This window comes from Phyllobates terribilis, unplaced genomic scaffold, assembly GCF_046119375.1.
Source record: "Phyllobates terribilis strain yellow unplaced genomic scaffold, ASM4611937v1 Scaffold_2__4_contigs__length_985480577, whole genome shotgun sequence".
Taxonomy (NCBI): domain Eukaryota; kingdom Metazoa; phylum Chordata; class Amphibia; order Anura; family Dendrobatidae; genus Phyllobates; species Phyllobates terribilis.
The window spans coordinates 91,356,892-91,382,421 of NW_027362762.1; the positions used below are offsets into that span (position 1 = coordinate 91,356,892).

General features: G+C 41.4%; 1 protein-coding gene across 1 annotated transcript in view; it reads left to right on the top strand.

Annotated features, from left to right (window-relative positions):
* The window catches only part of SACS (sacsin molecular chaperone), a 107,706-nt gene extending 90,571 nt beyond the window's left edge, over positions 1-17,135 (top strand). The window contains exon 10 of the mRNA XM_073662213.1: positions 3,209-17,135. Within this exon, the coding sequence (XP_073518314.1) occupies positions 3,209-14,808 (11,600 nt within the window). The 3' untranslated portion in view covers positions 14,809-17,135. The remainder of the gene's footprint in view (positions 1-3,208) is intronic.
* Positions 17,136-25,530: the final 8,395 nt, after the last annotated feature.

The window sequence follows — 25,530 nt, forward strand, 5'->3', positions numbered from 1 at the left end:
AGCCTAAGGAGCTAAGCCTTCTTCACACACGGCGGGTGTTGGCTGTGTTATCCAGCCAGCACCTGCCACTAACAGCAGCGACCAAAGCTTGCTCTGATCCCTGATGTTTATGTACATAAATGCCACTGTAAATCTCTAACAGCAGCATTTAAGTAGGGCAAAACTGGTGGGGCGTCCATTGGTGTGTCCATGCTTCCCCACAGTGTGATGGAGTGCTAAGTACCCCCTTTGCCGTCATCTTAATATTCCTGTGAAGCCACAGGCTGATCTATGTAGAAGACCATGATTTTTACTATATTACAGTATCAAGTCCCATATGGGGACTAAAAACATCAAGTGAAAGGTGAAAAAAAAAGAGTTAACAAATAAAAAAAAAAACATAAAAGTTTAAGTAAACCTCCTTTTTCTCTAATTTAAAAATAAAGAAATTAGAAAAACTTTACCGTTTGTCAAGTGACATACATGTGGATAAGGGCTGAGAGACTGTACCCAGCGAGTGGACACACAGACCTGGGAAGCAAGATGAGCTGGAAAGTTTATTCATCTTGCTTCCCAGGTCTGTGTGTCCACTAGCTGGGTTCAGTCTCTCAGCCCTTATCCACATGCATATCACTTGACAAACGGTAAAGTTTTAAATATTAGAATTAGGACTGTCCCAAATAGGGTCACCGTGACAAGGTGGGATGGCTTTTGCATTATTTTGATCAAAATTATGTTAACTAAGTACCCTATATTATTTTAATGCACTATTGCAGTTTATTTATTTATTGCGGAATATTTGTGTATTGTGTTTCTGTCTTTTGTGTTTTTTTTCTGTTTAATGGCCATGTGTGAACATGCTCTTGCATGCACACCAATTTACATTCCTGTTCATTTCTTCAGGTTTTAGCAATAAAACATGCAGGGATTGCCCGTGTATGTCAGGCAATCCCCGCATGTTTTGTGGCTGTCTAACAGCCGCGAAACATGCCGCTGCGGGGACGTGAACATTTCACTCGAGCACTCGCGATAGTCGGTGCATACCCGAGCACCGTAGGCAAACTCGAGTAACGAGCACTTGCGCTGATCACTACTAGTAATCTCCGCCAAGCTGAATGTAAAGTGATAGATGGGATATGGTTTTGTCAGCCTCTCCTGTATAAATGAGTTCCAATAAGACCTGAAGTGGGACCCATATCCTTTAGACATTTATGGCATATCCAGGTCATGAGACAATGGAACAAAAATGATCATGTTTTCTCATAACCAGCTGGTAAACAAAACTTGCCATTGTCAACTCAGATTTACATAGTATACTTTAAACTATGATTACATTGGGAAAAGCAATAAAGTTGGTGTAACGGGTCTGGGAGGCGGAACCTCTGAGCAACTATACAAGGGGGCGGTCCTTGTAAGGAAGCGGGTGGCTCCCAGGGAAGACGGGCAGGTAGTCACGGCAAGTGACAGGGACAGTCTCTGGGTAGAAGGGCAGGTAGTCACGGCAAGTGACAGGGACAGTCTCTGGGTAGAAGGACGGGTACTCACGGCAAGTGACAGGGACAGTCTCTGGGTAGAAGGACAGCAGGCAGGTGACTGGTGAGCGCTCCCAGGTGAGCGGGCGAGAGCCTCTGGACAGGCAGGTGGTCATGGCAAGTGACGGCAGAGCCTCCAGGTAGGCTAGCAGGCAGGTAGCAGGTGAGCGCTCCCAGGTGAGCAGACAAGAGTCTCTGGACAGGCAGGTGGTCACGGCAAGTGACGGCAGAGCCTCCAGGTAGGCTAGCAGGCAGGTAGCAGGTGAGCGCTCCTAGGTGAGCAGGCGAGAGTCTCTGGACAGGCAGGTGGTCACGGCAAGTGACGGCGGAGCCTCCAGGTAGGCTAGCAGGCAGGTAGCAGATGAGCGCTCCCAGGTGAGCGGGCAGGCTGGCCCATAGACAGACTGACAGGTGTCGGAAGGCAGACCGTCGGACCGCAGGCTTGCAAGCAGGTAAACGGATATCTGGCAGGTATCAAGCAGGAATCTGGCAGGTGACTGGCAGGTAACAGGCAGGAATCTGGCAGGTGACTGGCAGGTAACTGGTAACGGGACCTGAGGGCTGAAGCAAAGTGAAGGCTTTGCAACAACATTGCTCGGGCACCTCCATTTTGGAGGAGGTGCCTTATATATGGTGAAGTCCTCCGGCCATTGGCCGGGAACTCCTTAGGACGGCGCGCGCGGCCCCTTTAAGAGAGGGGGAGTGCGCGCACGCGCGCCCTAAGCACCGTGGCCGGGAAGCAGCGCGCGCTGCCAGCAGAGCGGGAGGAAGACGCCGGGCACAGAGCGGAGAGGTGAGGGGAACAGCGTCCCTGCCTGGCAGGAGGCAGGGACGTCGACGCTACAGTTGGCACAGTCCATTTGGTATTGTTTTTCTGGCACAATTGAAATTGACCCAATTGTTTTTTTTATCTTTTACTGGAAACTATTGATGGATGTAAGGCATATTGGGAATAGATTCTTTACATGCCGGAGTTTATAATTAATGCATGCATTAACATGTGCATATAGGAATGTATATTATTAACTTTGTTGTTGTCAGTAAGAAAAATGCTAACTGTTTACTTAAAGCGGTTGCCCCATCTTGCACAAATATGGTATCCTTATAGGATCTGCCATAAATGTCAGATAGACATATCCGCCTCTGGGATCTGCATCTATCTCCAGCTCGGAAACCTGGCATTTGCCCTTTGGCACCGAGATGTGGTTATGCATGCATTACTCTTTTCATTTCTATGATTGCTTATACAGCATATTTCGAAGCTCTCATAAAAATTAATACAGAGAGACACATTCATGGGCGGCCACTTTTCCTTTACCGTGACCTGCTTCCATCCCACATTTATGGCATTTCGTACTAATATGTCATAAATGTCCTGGATTGGACAACTTCTTTAATTTTTTTCTTATAATATTTTATTGTTCTTATATAATCTATTAATGCATGTTTTATATACTTTTGTGGTTATTGTATAATCAGAAAGTAAAGAGGTTGTCCATGCCTGGAAAACAGGATCTGCTTTTGCAACATTCACTTGAACATAGACGAACTGCAATAATTGAAAACAGCCTGTCGGCAGATAGGTCTGTAGACCTGTTTGTAGGAAAAAAGCAGACCACTTTTTCGGATCTTGGACAACTCCTTTAGGAATTTATGTTATAGAGGTCTTATTTATTTTTTTCTTTCTCCCACCATAGGTAGACCCTGTACGCAGCTTCAACTCTTGAATCCTGAACGTTTTATACGTCTTACTAAAGAAATCCTGAATACAACATGGCCAACAAGAGAATTGATTGTAAAATGGCATCCAAGCAAGGACAACAAACATCCTCCTATTCAGTGGCTTAAAATGGTCTGGAAACTGTTGTACATACATTTTTCCGAAGATTTGTCATGTCTTGATGAGATGCCACTTATTCCTACAAAACTGCTGGAAAAGAAAAAAGAAGAAAATGATGAAGAAGATGAAGAAGAGAAAAAAGAAGACCATGTAATAGAAGAAGAAACTGTCCTGGAACTCATTCGTCTACGGATGCCTTCTCTCGTCATTTATGATGATGAGTCTGACACTCAGCTACCAGAACATTTGCCTCAAATAATTAAAAATCTTGGGGGTATTGTACTTACATGTTTAGACCCATCAATTCAGCATCCTGTTCTTAAAAAATATGTCTATCCCCCTACACCTAGTGCTCTCCTACAAATAATGGACAGGATGTCTCTTCAAAAGCTATCTAGCCAGATGGCACAACTGAGCCCAGTTCACAAAGATGCCTTGCGAAGGTTTCTTGCTAGTTTAACAGACATAAATGAAAAAGAAAAAAAAATCATACAAGAGCTGATGGTTTTCAAAAGAATCGAACAGACTTCTGAAAAGAATTCCTATGTTTTTCTAAGAGGTTGCAAAGTACTTCATCACAACGCTAGGCTTCCCTCCAAAACTCGTCTCTCCTTTCCTATCATTGACAGCAGTGATGAAGAAACTATTCGACTCACGAAGATGCTAAAGGTAGAACAATTAAAAAGCACAGATTGCTTGAAAATTATTTTACAAGATGTAGAAAAAGGTTTTTATTCAGTTGAAGAAAGGACGAATGTTATGCTTTGGGTTCTTGAAAATTTAACCTTCTTAAAGAACGAAAATCATTTGGTAATTTCCTGGTTGTCAAGTCTTAAATTCATTCCCATTTCTAAAGAACGACTCGTTTCAGCCAGTGAACTTTTTGATCCAGAGGTAGATGTCCTCCAGAGCTTATTTTGTGCTGAGGAACAACTGCATTTCCCACCTGCTATATTTACATCTTCAGATGTATTACATTCTCTTAGACAGATCGGCCTTAAAAACGATTCTCATATTACAGAGAAAGACATTGTTCAAATAGCTAAGAAAATTGAAGCTTTACATGTTGGATCAGGCAAAAATGATGAAGTTGTTCTAAAAAAGGCAAAAACTTTACTCGTTGTTTTAAAAAGAAATTATAAACTTGTGCAGTCACCAGAGGGAAAAGCATTATTAAAAAAGATCAAATGGATACCTTCTATTAAAGAACGCCCACCAAATTATCCCAATTCGTTGGTCTGGATTGGAGACCAGTTCAAATTGTATTCCCCTGGAGAAATGTGCAACGTATCTTTCGCTATTCTGGTGGGCTCTTCCATTCCTTTAGTAGAAAATATGCACGACAATATTGAAAAAGTCCTTGGCATTTCAAGGGAACCTAGTATTGAGGCTGTGTTAAAACATCTAAAAGTTGTAGCTGACTGGTATAATTCCAAAACAATTACTGATGAAGATTATTATCAGTTTCAGCACATTCTGCTTGAGATATACGGTTTTATGCAGGAATGTCTTGATAAAGGCAAAGAGCTCTACAAAGAGCTGTCTTTTCCATGGGTCTGGACAGGCAAAACATTTTGCTCACCAAAGCAAGCAATTATAACATCGTCCTACAGCCTTGACCTACAGCCCTTCTTGCACAATATACCAAACACTATGGTGAAATTTCACAAGTTGTTCAAGTTTTGTGGTTCAATTGAGCAGCTAACATCTGGACAAATCTTTGATGTAGTTAACATTATATATGAACGTAGTAAACAATCCATGGATAAGGAGGAGAACAAGCAGAACATTGATATAATGCTGAATATTGTAAGATGGATGTATAGCCATCAGATTTCAGTGAGTCTAGATACACCATTGCCTGTGCATTATAACAAAGACCCTGCAAAGCTTGTGATGAGACCCATTCATGAATGTTGTTTCTGTGATATCAAAGTTGATGACCTGAATGATCTCCTTGAAGACTCTGTAGAACCGATTATATTAGTACATGAGGATATACCAATGAAGACAGCAGAATGTCTGAATGTACCATGTTTAAGTACTCGGCTTATTAACCCCGAAAATATGGGGTTTGAACAGTCGGGCCAAAGAGAGCCACTTACAGTGAGAATCAAAAACATTTTGGAAGAATATCCTTCTGTGTCTGATATCTTCAAGGAGCTTCTTCAAAATGCTGATGATGCATCAGCGACAGAGTGCAATTTTATGATTGATATGAGACGAAATATGGATATAAGGGAAAATCTTCTGGACCCTGGAATGGCAGCATGTCATGGACCTGCTTTATGGTCTTACAATAATTCTGAGTTTACTGATAAAGATTTTTTAAACATTACAAGACTAGGAGAATCCTTAAAAAGAAGTGAGGTTGACAAAGTCGGAAAATTTGGTCTAGGATTCAACTCTGTCTACCACGTCACAGATATTCCTATTATTATGAGTAGAGAATTTATGATTATGTTTGATCCAAATATTAATCACATTAGCAAACATATCAGAGATAAATCTAACCCAGGAATCAAAATTAACTGGAGCAAACAGCAAAAAAGACTTCGCAAATTTCCAAATCAGTTCAAGCCATTTTTAGGTGTATTTAAATGTGACCTACCACTTGCGGTAGAAGCTCCCTACTGCTACAAAGGTACACTTTTCCGACTGTCCTTTAGAACACAACAGGAAGCCAAAATGAGTGAAATTAGCAGTTCCTGCTACAATACTGCAGACATTTACACACTTGTTGATGAATTTAGCTTGTGTGGGTACAGACTTATACTCTTTACTCAGAATGTAAATTCTATGGTCTTAAAATACCTTAAGCCTGAAGAATCAGAACCAGCATTCGCTCAAGACACAGTAACTATTAAAAAGTCTACGTGCTCCTCAAAGGTTTTGGCTAAACCAACAAAGCTACTCACAGAAGCTGCCAAAGTGATGAGCAACTGTAGTTCTACCAAGAAATATCCAGCTGAAATGCCCAAATCGTCATGTATCTTGAAGATTGTGGTTCAAGAATTTCACCATGTGTTCAGGCGAATAGTTGACCTTCATTCTCCATTATTCCGAGGTCCCGAAGATGAACCAGCTAACATTTTTGAGATGGCCAAGTCTGGACAAACAAAAAGAATGACAGAGGAATTGCCACAAAAAACTGTGGACTCAACAACATGGCTTATTTGTTCTTTTATGGATATAAATGATGCTTTGAAATTTGCTTTGAGTGACAGTGGCAAGAGACTTGGGTTAGTGCCTTGTGGTGGTGTAGCTGTAATGCTTTCTGAAAGTCAAGATGGGAAATGGACAGTGAGACCATTTTCTGGTAATATCGGAGAAGTTTTTTGCTATCTACCTCTTCGTATAAAAACTGGACTTCCACTGCATATAAATGGTTGCTTTGCTGTGACTTCTAATCGAAAAGAAATTTGGAAAACAGACACAAAAGGAAGGTGGAATACTGTATTCATGAGACATGTCATTGTGCGTTCTTATCTAGAGGCTCTTTGTGTCTTAAGGGACATGTCTACCAGTGGAGAGCTGATGAACTACACCTACTATTCTATATGGCCAGACCCTGACTATGTCCATGATGATTTTTCTGTAATTTGCCAAGGACTGTATGAAGACATTGCCAAATCAAAGGGCAAAGACCGCATGAAAGTATTTTCTGATGGAACATCTTGGGTTTCTATGAAAAATGTGAGATTTCTGGATGACTCCTTACTTAAGAGACCAGACATTGGACCAGCTGCTTTCCAGATTTTCATGAAGTATTTGAAGAAGACTGGCTCAAAAAACCTTTGTGCTGTTGAACTGCCTTCATGGGTCAAAATAGGATTTGAAGAAGCAGGATGTACAGACGTGCTAATTGAGAATACATTTTCCGAACGTCAGTTTTTTTCAGAAGTTTTTTTTCCTCATATAGCAGAAATCCAGCCTGAATTGCGAGATCCCTTGATGCTTTTTGTTCTAAATGAAAGGATACAGGCATTTAGTGAAATTCTTCAAGTTACACCATGTATTCCATGCTCCAGTGAGGACCACTCACTGGTTGTTCCTTCAAGACTAATCCATCCTGAAGGTAGAGTAGCAAAATTGTATGACAACAATGATGGAAGATTTCCCTATGGAACCAACCAAAATTACTTGAACCCAGTAGTGTTGGTGAAGCTGGTGCAACTTGGCATGATGAAAGATGACATTTTATGGGAGGATTTAATTGAACGAATTGATTCCATTGCACTGATTAATAAAGCTGATCATGCTGCAGCTTGCTTGAGGAGCAATATTATTTTAAGTTTAATTGATGAGAAACTCAAGTTCAGAGACCCCAAGATTAAGGAATTTTGCAAGAAATGCCAAACTTCTCCACTTCTGCCTTTTCTTACCAAGCCAGTTGGTTTCTCTCTTCATTGGAAAGGAAGTGACTTTAAAAATGAGGAAATGTTCGCTGCTACAGAGTTATACACAGTTGAGCATCAAGACACAGTTTGCCTCTTAAAACCAATTCTTAATGAAAACTCTCCTTCTTTTAAAGGATGTGGATCCATCTCCTTGGCTGTCAAAGATTACTTAGGTTTGCTCAAGAAACCTTCACCTGAATTGGTAATTGATCAGTTAAAAGAAATTGCAAAATATACAGATGAAAACACTTTGTACCTGGAAAATATTACGAATGCCTGCTATAAATTTCTCAATGAAGCAGTCCTTTTGAATGAAGCTACGAAGACTATGGTTATAACAGAACTGAAGGCATTTCCTTTTATATATGTAGAGGGCATCTATGTTATTTCAGACAAAGTTTCCTTCCATTTAAACTTTGAAGCATCCCCTTACCTCTATCAGATGCCTAACAAGTACAAAAATAATTTTCGTGAACTGTTTGAAAGTGTTGGTGTGAAAAATACCTTCACAGTAGAAGATTTTGCATCAGTACTTGAAATGATCAAAAAGGCAAATACAAACAAAAAGATATCAGAGAATGATTTCCAACTATGTAGACGAATTATTAGCGAGGGAATATGGGGGCTTATCCGAGAAAAGAGTCAAGAATTTTGTGAGACAAATTATGGTCAAATTCTTCTACCAGATGTTAACTTCTATCTGCTTCCAGCTAAATCATTATGTTACAATGACTGTCCATGGATTAAAGTAAAAGATACTACAGTGAAGTATTGCCACTCTGACATTCCAAGAGAGGTAGCTGTGAAGCTTGGGTCAATACCAAAAAGACACAAAGCCTTGGAGAGATATGCCTCCAATGTTTGCTTCACCTCACTCGGAACTGAATTTGGACAGAAGGAAAGGCTCACTAGTAGAATCAAAAGTATCCTCAATGCTTATCCTTCAGAAAAGGAGATGTTAAAAGAACTTCTTCAAAATGCTGATGATGCAAAAGCCACAGAAATATGTTTTGTCTTTGATCCAAGAAACCATCCATCTAACAGAATATTTGATGAAAAGTGGTCACCTCTTCAAGGTCCTGCACTTTGTGTATACAACAACCAGCCATTTACAGATGATGATGTAAGAGGCATCCAGAACTTAGGAAAAGGAACAAAGGAAGGCAACCCTTGTAAAACTGGTCAATATGGAATAGGCTTCAACTCAGTTTACCATATTACTGACTGTCCATCTTTCATTTCATCCAATGACATAATTTGCATCTTTGACCCTCATGCACGATATGCTCCAGGGGCAACATCACTTAGCCCTGGACGCATGTTCCGAGATTTAGATGCTGATTTTAGAACACAATTTTCAGATGTTCTTAATCTATACTTAGGAAGCCACTTTAACCTTTCCAGTGCAACAATGTTTCGTTTTCCACTCCGAAATTCTGAAATGGCAAAAAGCTCTGAGATCTCATCCGTCCCCTGCTCGGACAGGATGGTACAGAACCTACTGGACAAGTTGCGTACAGATGGAGCAGAACTCCTTATGTTTTTGAATCATATGGAAAAGATTTCTATTTGTGAGATCGAGAAGACAACAGGAGCTCTAAAAGTGTTATACTCTGTTCGAGGCAAAATCACAGATGGCGACCGGCTTAAACGCAAACAGTTTCATTCTTCTGTAATTGACAGCGTTACCAAGAAAAAACAATTGAAAGATATACCAGTCCAACAGATTACTTACACAATGGACATTGAGGACACTGAAGGAAACTTGACAACATGGTTAATTTGTAATCGCTCCGGTTTCTCAAATATGGGTAAAGTCCTAAAAAGTGTGATATCTGCTCACAAAAATAAAGACATCACATTGTTTCCACGAGGTGGAGTTGCTGCTTGCATTACCCACAATTACAAGAAACCATACCGAGCGTTCTGCTTTTTACCTCTCTCTCTTGAAACCGGACTTCCTTTTCATGTAAATGGACATTTTGCTTTGGATTCTGCAAGGCGCAACTTGTGGCGGGATGATGATGGGGTTGGAGTGAGAAGTGACTGGAACAATAGCTTGATGACGGTCTTGGTTGCTCCAGCTTACGTGGAGTTATTAGTACAACTAAAGAAACGAAACTTTCCTGGAACTGATCCCACAATCTCTGTATTACACAATACACCAATTCATACTGTGAAAGACATTTTGAAAAAATTTTTGTCTTTTTTTCCAGTAAACAGACTTGACTTACAGCCAGACTGGTATTGCCTAGTAAAAGCTGTTTATGCTTGCATTTATGAAGATTCAAAGCGCCTCTTGCCCGTAGTACGAGCCCCAAATGTTGACGGCTCTGACATGCAGTCAGCTGTCATTGTGACATGGGTAAACACGGCTGCAGTGAATTCTGGAAAGCCATACTTTGACAATTTATTACAGGACGAACTACATCACATGAAAAATATGGAATACAATATAACCACTCGCAAGACAGTGGCTGAAAATGTTTACAGACTCAAACATCTACTTTTAGAAATTGGGTTTAACTTGGTCTACTACAGTGATGAGACAGCAAATCTTTTTCACTGTCTAGTTGATGCGGGCATCCCGGTTACTTACGCAACTCCTTCAGATGTCCGTCATTTTCTGATGACTTTCTCTTCTCCTGATACAAACTGCCATATTGGAAAACTACCTTGCCGTCTCCAGCAGACAAACCTGAAACTCTTTCACAGTTTGAAACTTCTTGTGGATTATTGCTTAAAAGATGCTGAAGAAAATGAAATACAAATTGAAGGGTTGCCACTTCTAATTACTCTGGACAATGTTTTGCAAATTTTTGATGCAAAGCAAGCAAAATTCCTAACCACTTATCATGAACTAATTCCTTCTCGAAAAGACCTTTTTATGAACACACTGTACCTGAGGTATAGCAGTATTTTACTTTCAAGCAAAGTTGCAAAGGTTTTTGACATCAACAGTTTTGCTGACCTGCTCTCATCCGTTCTTCCTAGAGAGTACAAAACAAAAGTATTTGTCCCATGGAAAGATAACTTTGCCAGTGAGTCATGGCTAAAGAGTGCTTGGCATTTCATCAGCGAGTCATTTAATGTTAAAGATGACCAAAGTGATACCACTACATTTGATACAGTTGTGGAGACCTTAAAAGATTGGGCGCTCTTACCAGGAATAAAGTTCACCGTATCACCTGGCCAGTTAATAATTCCAGATGGCGATGTGTTGCTGCCATTTAGCCTCATGCATATTGCAATCTTTCCAAATGCGCAAAGTGATAAAGTGTTTCATACATTGATGAAGACTGGTTGCATTCAACTGGCGTTGAACAAAATTTGCTCAAAAGACAATATATTAATCCCCTTGTTGGCTGGACATACAGCAAATATAGACAATCCAATGAGCATTCTCCAGGCTATACATCACATGATTCTGACATCAACATTTAGGACTGAAAAAATAGCTGAAAATGACTTTGATGCCCTTTTGATGTATTTCAACTGCAATTTAAGCCACCTCTCAGAAGATGCAACTGACATTTTGAAGTTGCTTCCATGTTACAAGTCTGTCAGTGGTCGTTATATCACATTGTCTAAATATGGGACGTGTTATGTCCTTACAAAAAGCATACCGGCAGCAGAAGTAGAAAAATGGTCCCACTCATCATCCTTTGCTTTTCTTGAAGAGAAGATACACCTGAAAGAATTGTACACTGCATTAGGATGCGTCCCTGTTGACGATCTGGAGATTTATTCAAAACATCTGCTGCCAAAATTTGAAAACCTCTCCTATCATGCTAAATTGGAGCATTTGATTTACCTAAAAAATTGTTTATGCAGCCTTGAAGAGAGTTGTACACTAAAGGAGCAACTTTTTGCAAAACTTGAAGAGTTGGCATTCATTCATGACGCCAGTGGACGACTTAAACCTGCAAAGAACTTCTACGACCGCACTGTGAGAGTATTTGAAGTAATGCTTTCTGAAAAACTATTCATACCCCTTGAATTCTTTAAAAAATTGGAGCAAATTACAAAGCCAAAAAACCAATCTACTTTTTTTCTCTCATGGATCAAATTTCTCCGGAATATAGGACTAAAGTATGTTATTTCCCAACAACAGTTGTTGCAGTTTGCAAAAGAGATCAGTATGCGAGCTAATGCAGAAGGTTGGACAAAAGAAGTGCTTCAAAACACTGTTGATGTCATTCTTTATCATGTTTTCCAAGAAAGAGCTGATTTGTTTTCTGGAAACTTCTTAAAGGAATTGTCCATGGTACCTTTTTTGTGTCCTGAACGAGCACCTGCAGAACTTATCCGCTTTCATCCCCAGTACCAAGAGGTAAATGGCACACTCCCGCTGATAAGGTTTAATGGAGCACAAGTCAATCCAAAGTTCAAGCAGACAGATGTAATGCAGCTGCTGTGGACATCTTGCCCAATTCTTCCCGAAAAGGCAACACCATTAACCATTAAAGAACAAGAAGCAAGTGTACTTGGTCCACAAGAGCAGCTTGAACAAGTTTTAACAATGCTGAATGTAAATTTGGATCCTTCAATTGACAAAGTGATAAACAACTGTCGAAATATATGCAACATCACTACTGTAGATGATGAAATCGTAAAGACAAGAGTAAAGGTTCTCAGGAGTGTCTATGAATTCCTCAGCACAGAAAAAAAAGAATTCAAGTTCCAACTCCGAGGAGTTGCTTTTGTGATGGTTGAAGATGGATGGAAACTTTTAAAGCCAGAAGAAGTTGTAATTAATCTGGAATTTGAGTCCGATTTTAAACCATATCTCTACAAACTGCCTCTGGAGTTAGGAACTTTTCATCAGCTATTTAAGAACTTAGGCACTGAAGATATAGTTTCAACCAAGCAGTATGTGGAAGTTCTAAGTCGTATTTTTAAGAATTCTGAAGGAAAGCAGCTAGATCCTAATGAAATGCGCACTGTAAAAAGAGTGATTTCTGGCCTACTCAAAAGTCTCCAGAACGATCCCGCTAAAGTAAGGAATGACTTAGAAAACATACGTGATCTTGCACTTTACCTCCCAAGTCAAGACGGAAGATTGGTCAAGTCTAGCATTTTAGTGTTTGATGATGCACCCCATTATAAAAGCAGAATTCAAGGAAACATTGGTGTTCAAATGCTTGTTGATCTTAGCCAGTGCTACATGGGAAAAGATCATGGCTTTCACACAAGAATAATAATGCTACTTCCTCAAAAGCTAAGACCAAGACTTCTTAGTAGTATACTTGAGGAACAGTTGGATGAGGAAACGCCCAAATCATGCCAGTTTGGGACACTATGTTCTTTGCAAGGCAGACTTCAGTTACTACTGTCTTCTGAGCAGTTCATCACTGGACTTATAAGAATCATGAAACATGAAAATGACAATGCATTTTTAGCAAACGAGGAGAAAGCCATAAAACTTTGCAAAGCCTTACGAGAAGGCTTAAAGGTGTCCTGCTTTGAAAAGTTGCAAACAACTTTACGAGTCAAGGGATTTAACCCAATCCCTCATAGCAGGAGTGAAACTCTTGCATTTTTGAAACGATATGGACATGCTGTGATATTACTTTACATACAGCACTCTGACAGCAAGGATATCAATTTCCTATTAGCTTTAGCAATGACCTTGAAGTCTGCAACGGACAATCTCATATCTGACACATCATATTTAATTGCTATGCTGGGTTGCAATGACATCTACAGGATCAACGAAAAGCTTGATAGTCTAGGTGTTAAATATGACTCATCAACTGAGCAATCAAAACTTGAGCTTCCTATGCCTGGTACCCCAATACCAGCAGAAATTCACTATACACTGCTCATGGATCCCACCAATGTTTTTTATCCAGGTGAATATGTTGGCTATTTGGTAGATGCTGAGGGTGGAGACTCATTTGGCTCGTATCAACCAACTTACACCTACGCAATCATTGTGCAGGAAGTAGACAAAGAAGAAGTCAACTCAGGTTCTTTAGGGAAATTTTATCAGATAGACATTGGGTATAGTGAATATAAAATAGTTAGCTCACTTGATCTATACAAGTTTTCTAGGCCAGACGAGGGTGTGCAAAACAAAGACAGTGCTCCATCAACACCAACAAGTCCAACTGAATTTCCTCCTCCTGGCCCAAGGACAGCATCTTCATTTCCAAGCAAGGAAAGTAACAAAACAAGTTCCTCCAAACATCAGTCACCTAAGAAGATCAAATTAAATTCTTTACCAGAGATACTAAAAGAAGTTACTACTGTGATAGAGCAAGCCTGGAAGCTTTCTGAATCAGAAAGGAAGAAGATTATAAGAAGATTATATCTAAAGTGGCACCCAGATAAAAATGCTGAAAATCTCGATATAGCAACTGAGGTTTTTAAACATCTGCAAAATGAAATCAACCGACTAGAAAAGCAAGCATTCGTAGATGTCAATGTTGAAAGGACAGCGAGAAGAACCTTTACCACTCCATCTTCTAGGTTTCAGTCTGAAAAGTCTTCCTTTCAAAGATTTTATTCTTCCTGGAACCAAGAGGCGACAAATCATAAATCTGAGAGACAACAATACAAAGAAAGATATACTGCCCCTACAGGATCATATGACTCAAAACGCTTCTTTGTACCACCAACATTCAAGTCAGTTGGTAACCCTGTTGAAGCTCGTAGGTGGCTTAGGCAAGCTAGGGCTAACTTTTCTGCTGCAAGAAATGACATGCATAAGAATGCAAATGAGTGGGTATGTTTCAAATGCTATCTCTCTACCAAATTAGCATTGATTGCTGCAGACTATGCTGTTAGGGGAAAATCTGACAAAGATGTAAAACCAACGGCCCTTGCACAAAAAATTGAAGAATATGGTCAACAGCTAGAAGGCCTCACTAAAGATGTCCAGACCTTGGAAGCTTATGGTGTAGATAGCCTAAAAACCCGTTATCCTGATATGCTTCCCTTTCCACAAATTCCAAATGACCGGTTCACTTCAGATGTTGCCATGAGGGTAATGGAATGCACTGCTTGTATAATTATAAAACTTGAAAATTTTATACAGAATAAGATTATTTAAACATATTATTTTACATATGCAAATAGGATGGATGTAATTATAAAGCTGCACAATGCAGGAGCTCCTTTCACTTTTTCACTATGACAAGAAGGAAATTCACTCTCAAGGTCTTTTTTGCTAGTTGTGGAAAATTGTGAAAAATAGTAGAAGTTTTTATTAAAGGGGTTATCCAGTCTAAATTGATAAGTCTGCAGTCACTCTGTGTGACTGCAGACTTATGGATCCCCCCAAGCGCATGCATTCTGCAAGGATTCGCTGGTTTCTGAGCCGGGACCGGCGGGTACGTATCAGTTATGCATACTCATGCGCAAAGCCCGTCTAGTGGGCGCGTCCTCACTTCAGAAACTGGACGGCCGCGTCACTAGACGGTGCGGGGCCTCACTCTATACAAGTGTATGGAGCGAGGCCGCGCCCACTAGACTGGTTCCGGCTGGGAGCATGCATAACACATACGCACCTTCCAGTCCCGGCTCAGAAATCAGTGGGGGATTCATAAGTCTGCAGTCACACATAGTGACTGCAGACTTATCAATTTAGACCTGACAACCTCTAAAATACATATTTTGCAGGGTTCCTGCTGCTAATGAAACCAGAATTATAGCATATGGGACCTCTGTAGACTTTGAGAAGGCACTGTAGTCAATGAAATCTTAAATGTGTGTAGCTTTATTAGACATATGGATTTTTTTCATGTGGATCTGCTATTTAAGCACATTACTAATCTATGTTGTAGCTAGGTCTGGTTTTTACGTCTGTAAAGCTGGCCATACACATAAGATATCAGATGGCAGAACCTAATGATTGTGGTGATCGGTGGACTTAGCTAACCCAGCCAACTGATGGCCTCGTGTATGGGGCCTTACGACTCTGCTACCATGGCAGATGTTGGGGAAATGTGGTTCTGACATGTTGAATTTCACCATGTCTGAGCTTTTTAGAGTCATTGTAAGCTTCTCTCCCCTCTGAAATAAACATGCTAGTTGTCTCATGTGTATGGCCACCTAAATCAGTGTCTTCCTTGGCTCTCTTTTTCATCCAATAGATCTTTGTTTACACACTTATCCTAAATCAAAATTGGCGGACTACCTTCCTGAAATGTGCTGCTGTAAAAGTTCTGTTTTGATTGACTATACTTACAACATGTTGCACATAAAAAATATAGAATATGAAGAAATAAAAACGGGTTGTTTGGTAAGAAGACCTATTATTCAAGTCCCCTACTAGGGAATTATGAGTAAATATAGAGAGGTTCTGTTTAGGATTCGCGGATCTCACAGCCTATTACTTTCACTGGGACTGTAATTCTTCAATTCTCTCTGCCGTAGCGATGAAAACACAGTGATCCCTTGCTGCCAGATTCCACAATGGGACTCTGTGATTTTTTTTTAATCGGATGACCCTTCTAACCAATAGGGGTTTCTAAAGCAAACAGCCACATTAACAAATTGGTGCTCTGCCTCAAATTCTTTGCACCTTAACATTAAAAGGGTCTAAATTGGGTCTTCTTTGTACATTTTACTGGAAGAGCCTTATAATGTAAATACCTAGGAAAATAGAAAATTAGTAGTGATTTTTTTTTTTTTGTATAGCGAGAACTTTATTTGCGGAATGTTAAGATGCGGCATCTCCGAGCTTTAAAGCAAAATGTGTAATGTGAATAGGACAGAAATTGTGTATATACTGTACAAGTGAATGTCTAATGCGCATATTCAAAATGAGCACTTTATGTAACCAAAGCTGAGCAGCACATTGGACAATCCCTTCACATAAAGTCTCATTGCTCAGTTTCTCTGTCTCCAGTATTGATATGGAGCCCCCTGATCCATCGATGTTCTTCCCTGCTGCCTTCGTGTTAGCTTTTCTTAAGCTTACTGTACGACTATAATCAGCTGGATCTGGTTGTGATAATATTGCAGTTAAGAACAAAGTACAGTTTTCTTACTCTTCGCTATATCAATGTACTAGCACTATATTTGTCCTTTTATACTGTGCAAAGTTGATTTTCATTGCATTTTTAACTTCATGTAGTATTCGACTGAAAAACATGTTAATAGTGATCGAAAATGTGCACTGAAACTAGCTTTTTTTCTTGTCCTGTGTCCGACAGATGCTGGAGCCTTAATAATTATTTTGTCTACATGTTTTGTTTTTGGAACAAATGTATAAAGCCTGTAGATGTGTATAACTTATACTTGTCCCATTGCATTGGGTATTGCATCAAAGATCAGATTATCAATTCCTACAAGTTTTCTTTTTTTTATACAAGCCTTAAATTGCTTTGTTTCATCCATATTGGTCATTTCTAATAAAAACCATGGTCAAACTTAGTAGACTTCTATTTTTTACTTGACAGTGAATAGTGTCTTCGCCACTTTATGTGGGACGTTCTGAGACGTTGTACTTGCTCCAAATTAATGTTAGATTCCAAGTACTTGTACAAGGAAAGAGCCACGCTGCCACACTTAGTATCAGAACAGATCTCCGTTTATTACATCGTGGTCACTCTCTAATATAGGCATTTCTTTGGACATACATTGTAGCAATATAATTGGCTCAGCTTATCTTTACATACATGCAGGCATTAGCATATATACAGTACATCTCATTGGCTAAAGTTAATATTATCTACACCCTACTTAAAGAGGTTGTCCACTACTTTTACATTGATGACCTACCAGAAGACGGAGCAGCTCAGCAAGGTAATACTTTCGGCCGGTGACCGCCACCACAGTCACCGGTCACAGTTGATCTCGGCGGGGTGCCGGGTGCCGAACCCTGGTCGATCAGACATTGATGACCTATCCTAAGGATAGGTCATCAATGTAAAAGTAGTAGACAACCTCTTAAAGAGCCTAGGTGTGGTTCTTACTTCTTAACTTTCACATTCCTATGTGTTATCTCTAAGTTTCGTTAGACAAAGAAATTAAAGTAACTTCTGATCTACACACACACAGTCAGCCTCCATTATACAAAGCAGGAGATGCACGTAGACACAACCAAATTGGAGCCAAGATAGATAAATAGATCCTGCTCTCACAATAGCAATGCAACTTTTATTGGAGATCAGCGATGCATCCATTTCATTCTTAGGATCATTTGGGACTAGAGAGGACCAGATTGATCCGCGAAGGATCGAGTTTAAGTCGTATTTCCTGAAATTCGCAGTTTCACCCAAATTCGAACATTTAAATGTTCTATTGGTTCACAAAAAAAAAAGAAAAACCTTGCCGGGCCCCATTTCCCACACTGCTGAAGCATCAGGTATAATATTATTATTATTATTATTTTTTTATCCAATCCCAGCCTTCCATTTCTCATGCTTTAGCTCTGGAAAGACATCATAGAATAATAGAGATCTCTTAAAGACAGAATCAATTCTGATCAGATTTTGCTCAGACCGAATCAAATTTGCTTGAGCATATCTGATCTAAACAAATTTTGAGTGATTCACTTATCTCTACCTTCTACCTCTGCAGCAAAGACTCCCTTGTTGCCTGACGTATCACAAATCAGTAGCTACCCTTCTACGTCCTACATTTTCACTTCCTGGATCATAGTGTGTCACATGTTGATGTAAGGTCCATCCATCTTACACTGGTCAAGAGCCACACAAAAGTCTGTATAGAAAATACAGTGGCAGTGACCACCAGTATGGTGCTTGTTAATTGTACTGATGTGTCATTTTTAATAGGTTATTAAAGAAGCACTCCTCTCATCAAAAATGTTATCCTCTTAATATATTGCAGTATCATATTATATAGCACTGTGTACTTACAATTGCTCATTTTGCCTTTCTACCCAGTTAATTCTTATATTTTCTCTGCTCTATGTAGAAACAGGAAGTCTCTTTTCCCAGCATTTATCATCCCCCTCTTCAACTTCTGACCAGTTGCTCCTCCTCCTTCCTGCCAGGAACTTTTGCAGTGATGTATGACTTGTGCAGAGAAAACTGACCTCCTGTTTCTACATAGAGCTTAGAGGGATTCAGCTAGTCAGTTTTTAATCAGGTGATGTCATAGACCTAATGGAAAAGAGAAGAATTAGCTGGGCAGAAAGGTAAAATGAGCAATTGTAAGTACACAGTGCTATATAATATGATGATTGCCATATATTTAAGAGGATAAAAACTTTGACCGAAGAGTGCTTCTTTAAAGAGAACCTGTCACCAGAAATAACACTGTTAATCTGCAGGTCAACATATATGGCTATGGGTAAATGAGTGGTAACTGGTGGTAACCAACAGCCTGTTTAATAACATAGCACACAGACCGACTTTTTATACTTATTAAAATAAAAATGTCCAAAAATGATTCCTCTTAGTTTTATGCTATCAGGCACATAATTCTGTAATTGTCTGTAAGTCAATGAGAACGACTGAAATTTCCTGCACAAGGGCCAGCTCAGAATTCACCTGCCTAGGCCTATGGTCCACGCCAAATCTGATTGGCTAGACATTTTATAAACTATGCACTCAGGGTCCTGGACGTAATGAAGTCCACCCATACATGTGGCAAAAACACTATGTCTGTGTTCTATCAAGTTTGGATAGTAATTTCTGTGGGTAAAATGGTGAGGCAAATGGAGATTAACGGTTCTGTTCTTTGAGTGATCTCCCTCTCTATCCATGCTGAATGAAGAACTTGTATTGCAAAATTGCGATGTTGTAGCTAAAGAATGGCAAAAGAAAGACCATTTCCATAAAAATTAGCCATTACTTATGAGAAAAAAATACTGTTGAGCCTGATACTCTTGAAGATGTGAGGAGTCCTCAAGGTATCAACATCTTTTGAAGATGTATCTGACATCACTGAGCAGGAGCCATCTGTTTTCTAAATTACCTGATATTTGTTTCAGAATCAGTACAGGGAGTTTAATTAAAGAAACACTAACAGAACTCCTTCTACACTCCCTGACAGAAGTTATGTCGCTTATCCATGTTATGTAAATAAAAGCTTATAACCTGACGTTAAATTCATCCATTGGTTTTATAAATTACTCTTTTGAAAGCTGAAACCCTTCCAAATTTGGTTTAGGTTAAGAAAATAAATTGCCATCAATGCTGAAATATTGACTATTCAATGAACACAAAATGGTCAGATTTTGGCAAGACAAAAGTTTTGTCGCCTGGTCATATAATGCACCCAATCCTAGTTTACATCCTCACCAGTGCTCAGTAAATGATCGGTTAATTAGTGGGTGTGTATAAAAAGAAACCCAGCACCCCAGACCTTCACTTGAACTGCAACTTGAGCTCTGACAACATGCCAAAAATCCAGCCTGCGACCAAAGCCTTGATTATCAAGAGCCTGAAGGCCAGATCCACTGTACAGGTGACTGGCATCTTTAATGTGTCTCAGCGTCAAGTACAAAGAATTAAAAAAAGATTTGAAGAGACTGGAGATGTGTTTGACAAGCCCAGGTCCGGCAGACCCCGCAAGACAACTGCTCAGGAGGAACGTTTGTTGGTTAGAAAATCCAAAGCAAGCCCCTCTTCCACTGCAGCAGAACTCCAACAGGCCTAGTCACCTCAAGTCCCTGTGTCAACTAGAACAATTTGTAGGATTCTGTCTCGAAATGGCCTCCATGGTCGAATCAGTGCCCAGAAGCCAGCACTAAACAAAGGGCAAATAAAAAAATGTGTGGCATTTGCAAAGTCCCACAGCCTACTAAACAGATGGACGCTGGAAAAGTGGCAGAAGGTGGATTTCTCTGATGAATCTTCAGTAGAATTACACCACAGCCGCCGCAAATACTGCAGGAGACCTCCTGGAGCCCGTATGGATCCAAAATACACCCAGAAAACAGTTACATTTGGTGGTGGAAAGATCATGGTCTTTGGTTACATTCAGCATGGGGGTGTGCAAAACATTTGCAAGGTGGAAGGCAATATCAATAGCCTAAAATATCAAGAAGTATTAGCCACCTCTTACATTTCAAATCATAAAAGGGGTCAAATTCTGCTGCAGGATGGTGCTCCATCTCATACATCCATCTCTATAACAAAGCTCCTCCAGGCAAAAACGATCAAGGTGCTCAAGGACTGTCCAGACCAGTCACCAGACATGAACATCATTGAGCGTGTTTGGGGTAGCATGAAAGAGGAAGCTTGGAAAACAAAACCAAAGAATCTAGATGAACTCTGGGAGGCATGTAAGACTGCATTCTCTGCTATTCCTGATGACTTCATTAATAAATTGTATGAATCATTGTTGAACCGCATGGATGCAGTCCTTCAAGCTCATGGAAGTCACACAAAATATTAAATAGGACTCTAATAGCACCACAACTTCATTCACCAATGTTATGCCACATATATTTGTATTTTAAGATAATTATTTGTTTGAATATTACATTACTTTCTGTGGGTGACAAAACTTTTGTCTTGCAAAAATCTGACCGTTCTGTGTTCATTAAATGATGCCAATTTATTTTCTTAACTTAAACCAAATTTGGGAGGGTTTCAGCTTTCAAAAGAGTAATTTATAAAACCAGTGGATGAATTTAACGTCAGGTTATCAGCTTTTATTTACATAACATGGATAAGCGACATAACTTCTGTCAGGGAGTGTATATTCTCAGTCCTAGGCACAGTCCTACTGGGGAATTTCATCAGTACCAAAAAAACATTTATAAAAGAAAAATGAGAAATTTGTTAAAGAAAATTGCATTAATGAATTACTAAAAATTTTTGTTTACTATGTTACAAAATGTTTTCCTTTGTTTCTCTACCCTGCAAAATTCATTTCAATCAAAATGATGGCAAAGCTGAGACTTAAAAAAATTGGGGGTCATAGAAGCCCTTTTTTTTGTTTTTAACAATTTTTAAAAAAAATTTTTTCAGGTTAAACTATCAAGAAGCTGAAGCATACCAAAAATTTGAGTAATAAAACACAAAAAATATTTGTTTTGAACTTTTTGCATTTTGTGCCCAGCCCTTTTCTTGTGTCATTCCAGTTGCAGGTAATAAAATAGTAATTTTTACTTAAAGCAATGGATGAAGGTAGAAAATAAGAAAGAGGAGGAGTACAGTCAGTGCCCATGTTACGAACTAGATTCTGTAGGTTTGTTTGTAACCCAAATTTGTATGCAAGTCAGAACATTACTAGCAACCCCCCCCCCTCAAAAAACGAATACCTCATTCTGACCTCTCCAGCCATCCCGCCGCCTGCCATCCGGTCCTCTTCTTTATGTCCTAGCATGCAGCATCTTCAGCCTCTTCTCTACAAGCTTGGACTTACGGCCGTGCATATACCTAGGAAATTACTGAGTGCCATAAGGTTGTGATGTCAACGTTTCGACCTCATGACATCATGTCCATCTCCGGTTGAAAACCTACATGTACCTAATTCACAACATAGCAATTTAGGGATTATGTTGCATTTTTGTTCAATGAGGATTTAATTTAAAAAAAAAATGAAAAAATAAAATACTGCTGGCTGTTGATGAAAGTTACTTTCTGTGCATGTACCTACTTGGCAACATAGTTTTTTAGGGTTATGGAATTTTTTCTATGGAGGAGAAAAATCTAAATAAACAAATATGTGTATATATACAGTGCATTGTGAAAGTATTTGGCCCCCTTGAACTTTTCTAGCTTTTGCCACATTTCTGGGTTCAAACATAAGGTATAAAATTCTAATTTTTTGGGGAAGAATCTGTGGCACCCTGCTACTACAGGTACCACAGGACCCAAAAGGGTGCATGGATGGACTTCTCCACAGGAGGCCCTCATTACAAACAGACACCTCCACCCTTCCACCTCATACCACCAGAGGGAGCCCTGTTAGGGATATATATATGGAGGGTGGAGCCAGGCAGTCAGAGAGTATAGTGAGAGAATTCAGAGAGTGTGCTGCCACTGAGAGCAGTGAAGATGCAGCACATCTGCTGCCGTATTGAGGGCCCCGAGTGTGGCCGGAGGCAAAGAGGAGCGGAGACAGGAGTTGAGGCGGGCAGAGGAGCATCATAGGCTCACCCCAAGACACAAACCGGACACCGGGTCCGCGCCTACAGGGTCCTCTATACCCAGTAGGGACTACCGGCATACCAGGAGGCTTCCAGACCCCTGGTCATCCTGCAGCTACCAGCAATAACAGGACTAGGAACCACGAAGGCCCCGGCGTCCAGGGATAGTGGTTGCCAAAGAAAGGTCCTATTACCAAGCGGTCAGGTGAGAGAGCAGCACAACACAGAAGCTAGGCCAAGTTCCAGGCTGGCTAGAAGCTTAGAGAGAGTGTGACACGGATCAGGAGGCCTTATACCCGCTCACTGGGGAGAAGTCCTGAAGTGCACCCTTCCTAGCAAGTACCCTGGACCATACCTGCCATTACACCAGTAAAGGTACTGAAGCGAATCCCCTGTGTGAGTGTCCGTCATTCCCCCTGACCTGGCCATCTCTCACCTGCATCCCTTCCATCAACCCTGCCCCGGGGGTCCGCTCTGCCTGTGGGGAGCAGAAACATCTCAGCTGCCATCTCATCACCCCCGGAGGTCTGCAACAGCGCCGGTAACCATTACCGGAAACCACAGGTGGCGTCACGAAACAAACTGTACACTAAAAAAACTCTATTTCAAGAGAGACCCCAGAGTACGGGCCCGGGAGCCGACTGCCGTGACATCCTATGCAAGGTAAAAGGCCCGGGTACTGAGTCCCCTATATCCCCCTGGGCGGCACATCTCTCTTCCTGGCGTCACGAACAGGATTTCGTGCCCGTTGCCACCGGGTACTGTGTGCCGTAATTGAACTGTGTTTAAACTGTGGTGAACATCGCCGCCATTACCGTGTCGCCGTGCGGGAAGAAGAGGGGCTTAACCGCGGGAATCGGAGAGGTTTGACTGCTGGAAGCGCGCGAAGCTCAAGCCCCGCCTAGCGCTCTGATGCAGCACCAGGAAGCGCCAGGTCCTGGAACAAGACCATCGTCTGCGGAGCTGCGGCCTACCTGGTGAAAGTAAAGAAGGTAGGCTACGGTTTACTATGGGGGCGCAACCATGGCTGACGACCAGCAAAATACCAGAGCACCAGTTAACGCTCCTGATGCTCAACTCGCGCCGGGCGCTGCTCAGGCCGGAGCGGCCGCCCCACCAGCAGGGGTCGTGACTCCGTTGATACCCATGGCCCTGCCGTATATCCCTGGAGCAAAATGGCTTCCCCAGTGTGATGGCAAACCAGACACCCTGTCTGGATTCAAAAGGAAAATATGCGGTGCACTGGATATGTACTCAATGACTGGTAAGCAGAGAGCCGCTGTTGTGCTGGGACAATTGACTGGTGCCGCAGAGCGGGAAGTTGAAACCTGGCCAGCCGCAGACCAGGAATCAGTATCCATTATCTTTAAGAGACTGCAAACTGTCTTTGAAAACCGCACTGAGACAGATCTCCGGATGAGGTTCTACCACTGTACCGAGAAACCTGAGGACAGTATCCGGGACTATGCCTGGCGCTTACAGGAAGCCCTGCGGGCCCTGAAACAGGTTAGTCCAGCCAGCATACATGGTGAGGACAAAATGCTGACAGAACAGTTCATCCGGGGGTTGAGGTCCCAGGAGGAGAGCAGAACCGTACGGTGGTGAACCTTAGATCATCCAAATGCCACCTTTGACTTCCTGAAGGACATGGCTATTAAGGGTCTGCAGGCCCTGGAACCATCAGATACTGCTATCCAGAGTTACCAGGGTGGGGCCACCCCAGTGCCCGCAGCACCCACTGCTCCTTCATTAACGGCTGAAACAAAAATGCAAACAGTGCCCCCTAGCGAGCTGGACAGCCTGCGCTCTGAAGTGCGTCAGCTAAGTAAAACCCTGGCCACTGTCCTGAGCACCCTGCAGCTACAGATGGAGCCCGAGCCGGAAGGAAGGATCCTACTCGCCGACAGTCCTGAAGATGTCCCCTGGATGAGGAGAAGAAGGAGGACAACGCCACCCCGTAGGAGGACAATGCCACCCCGTGGGAGGACCAACGACCAATGTCGCCCTGCAGGAGACTTCATCTGCTACCGTTGCCACAAGGCAGGCCACACCGCGCGGAACTGTCCTTTAAACGGGCAAACCCTGGGGCCAAGGGCCGACACCCAGAAGTAGATCAACCAGGCCCATCAAGCTGGTACGACCGGTTTGTAGGAGGAAGGCCTTTCCTGTCCATCGTGCTGGACGGCATAGCAACACCTGCACTACTGGACACCGGCTCACAGGTAACCATCATACGTGATGTCCTCTACAAAAGGTACTGGTCCATAGATGAACTCCACCCGCCAGCCCCGAACCTCTCTGTGTATGCCACTAACGGCCTTCCTCTTAACCTAGTAGGGGTTAAGGACGTGACAGTAAAGGTGGGGAGAGTGGAACTAAAGGACCAAGGACTAATTGTCATAGAATCTAACCCTGGTGATACCAATCCGTATATGATACTTGGTACAAATATTGTTGGTAACTGTTTGGGAGAAGTGTTGTTTTTACTCCAACAGATTGCTGACACTGCCAAACCAGGGCAGAGGAAGGTGCTCCAGAAAGAAATTCAAGCCCTCCTGTACCAGCAACAGGTAAAACTAACAGGTGGTGAGATTGGTAATGTACGGGTGACAGACCCAATACCCATTGTGATTCCCCCAATGAGTGAAATGCTGATTTGGTGTAGGGCAGCAATAGGTCTCAAGGGACAGAACTACCAGGCGGTAGTAGAGCCCATCAGTTCAGAACACAGACCTACACTCCTAACTGCTAGAGGGG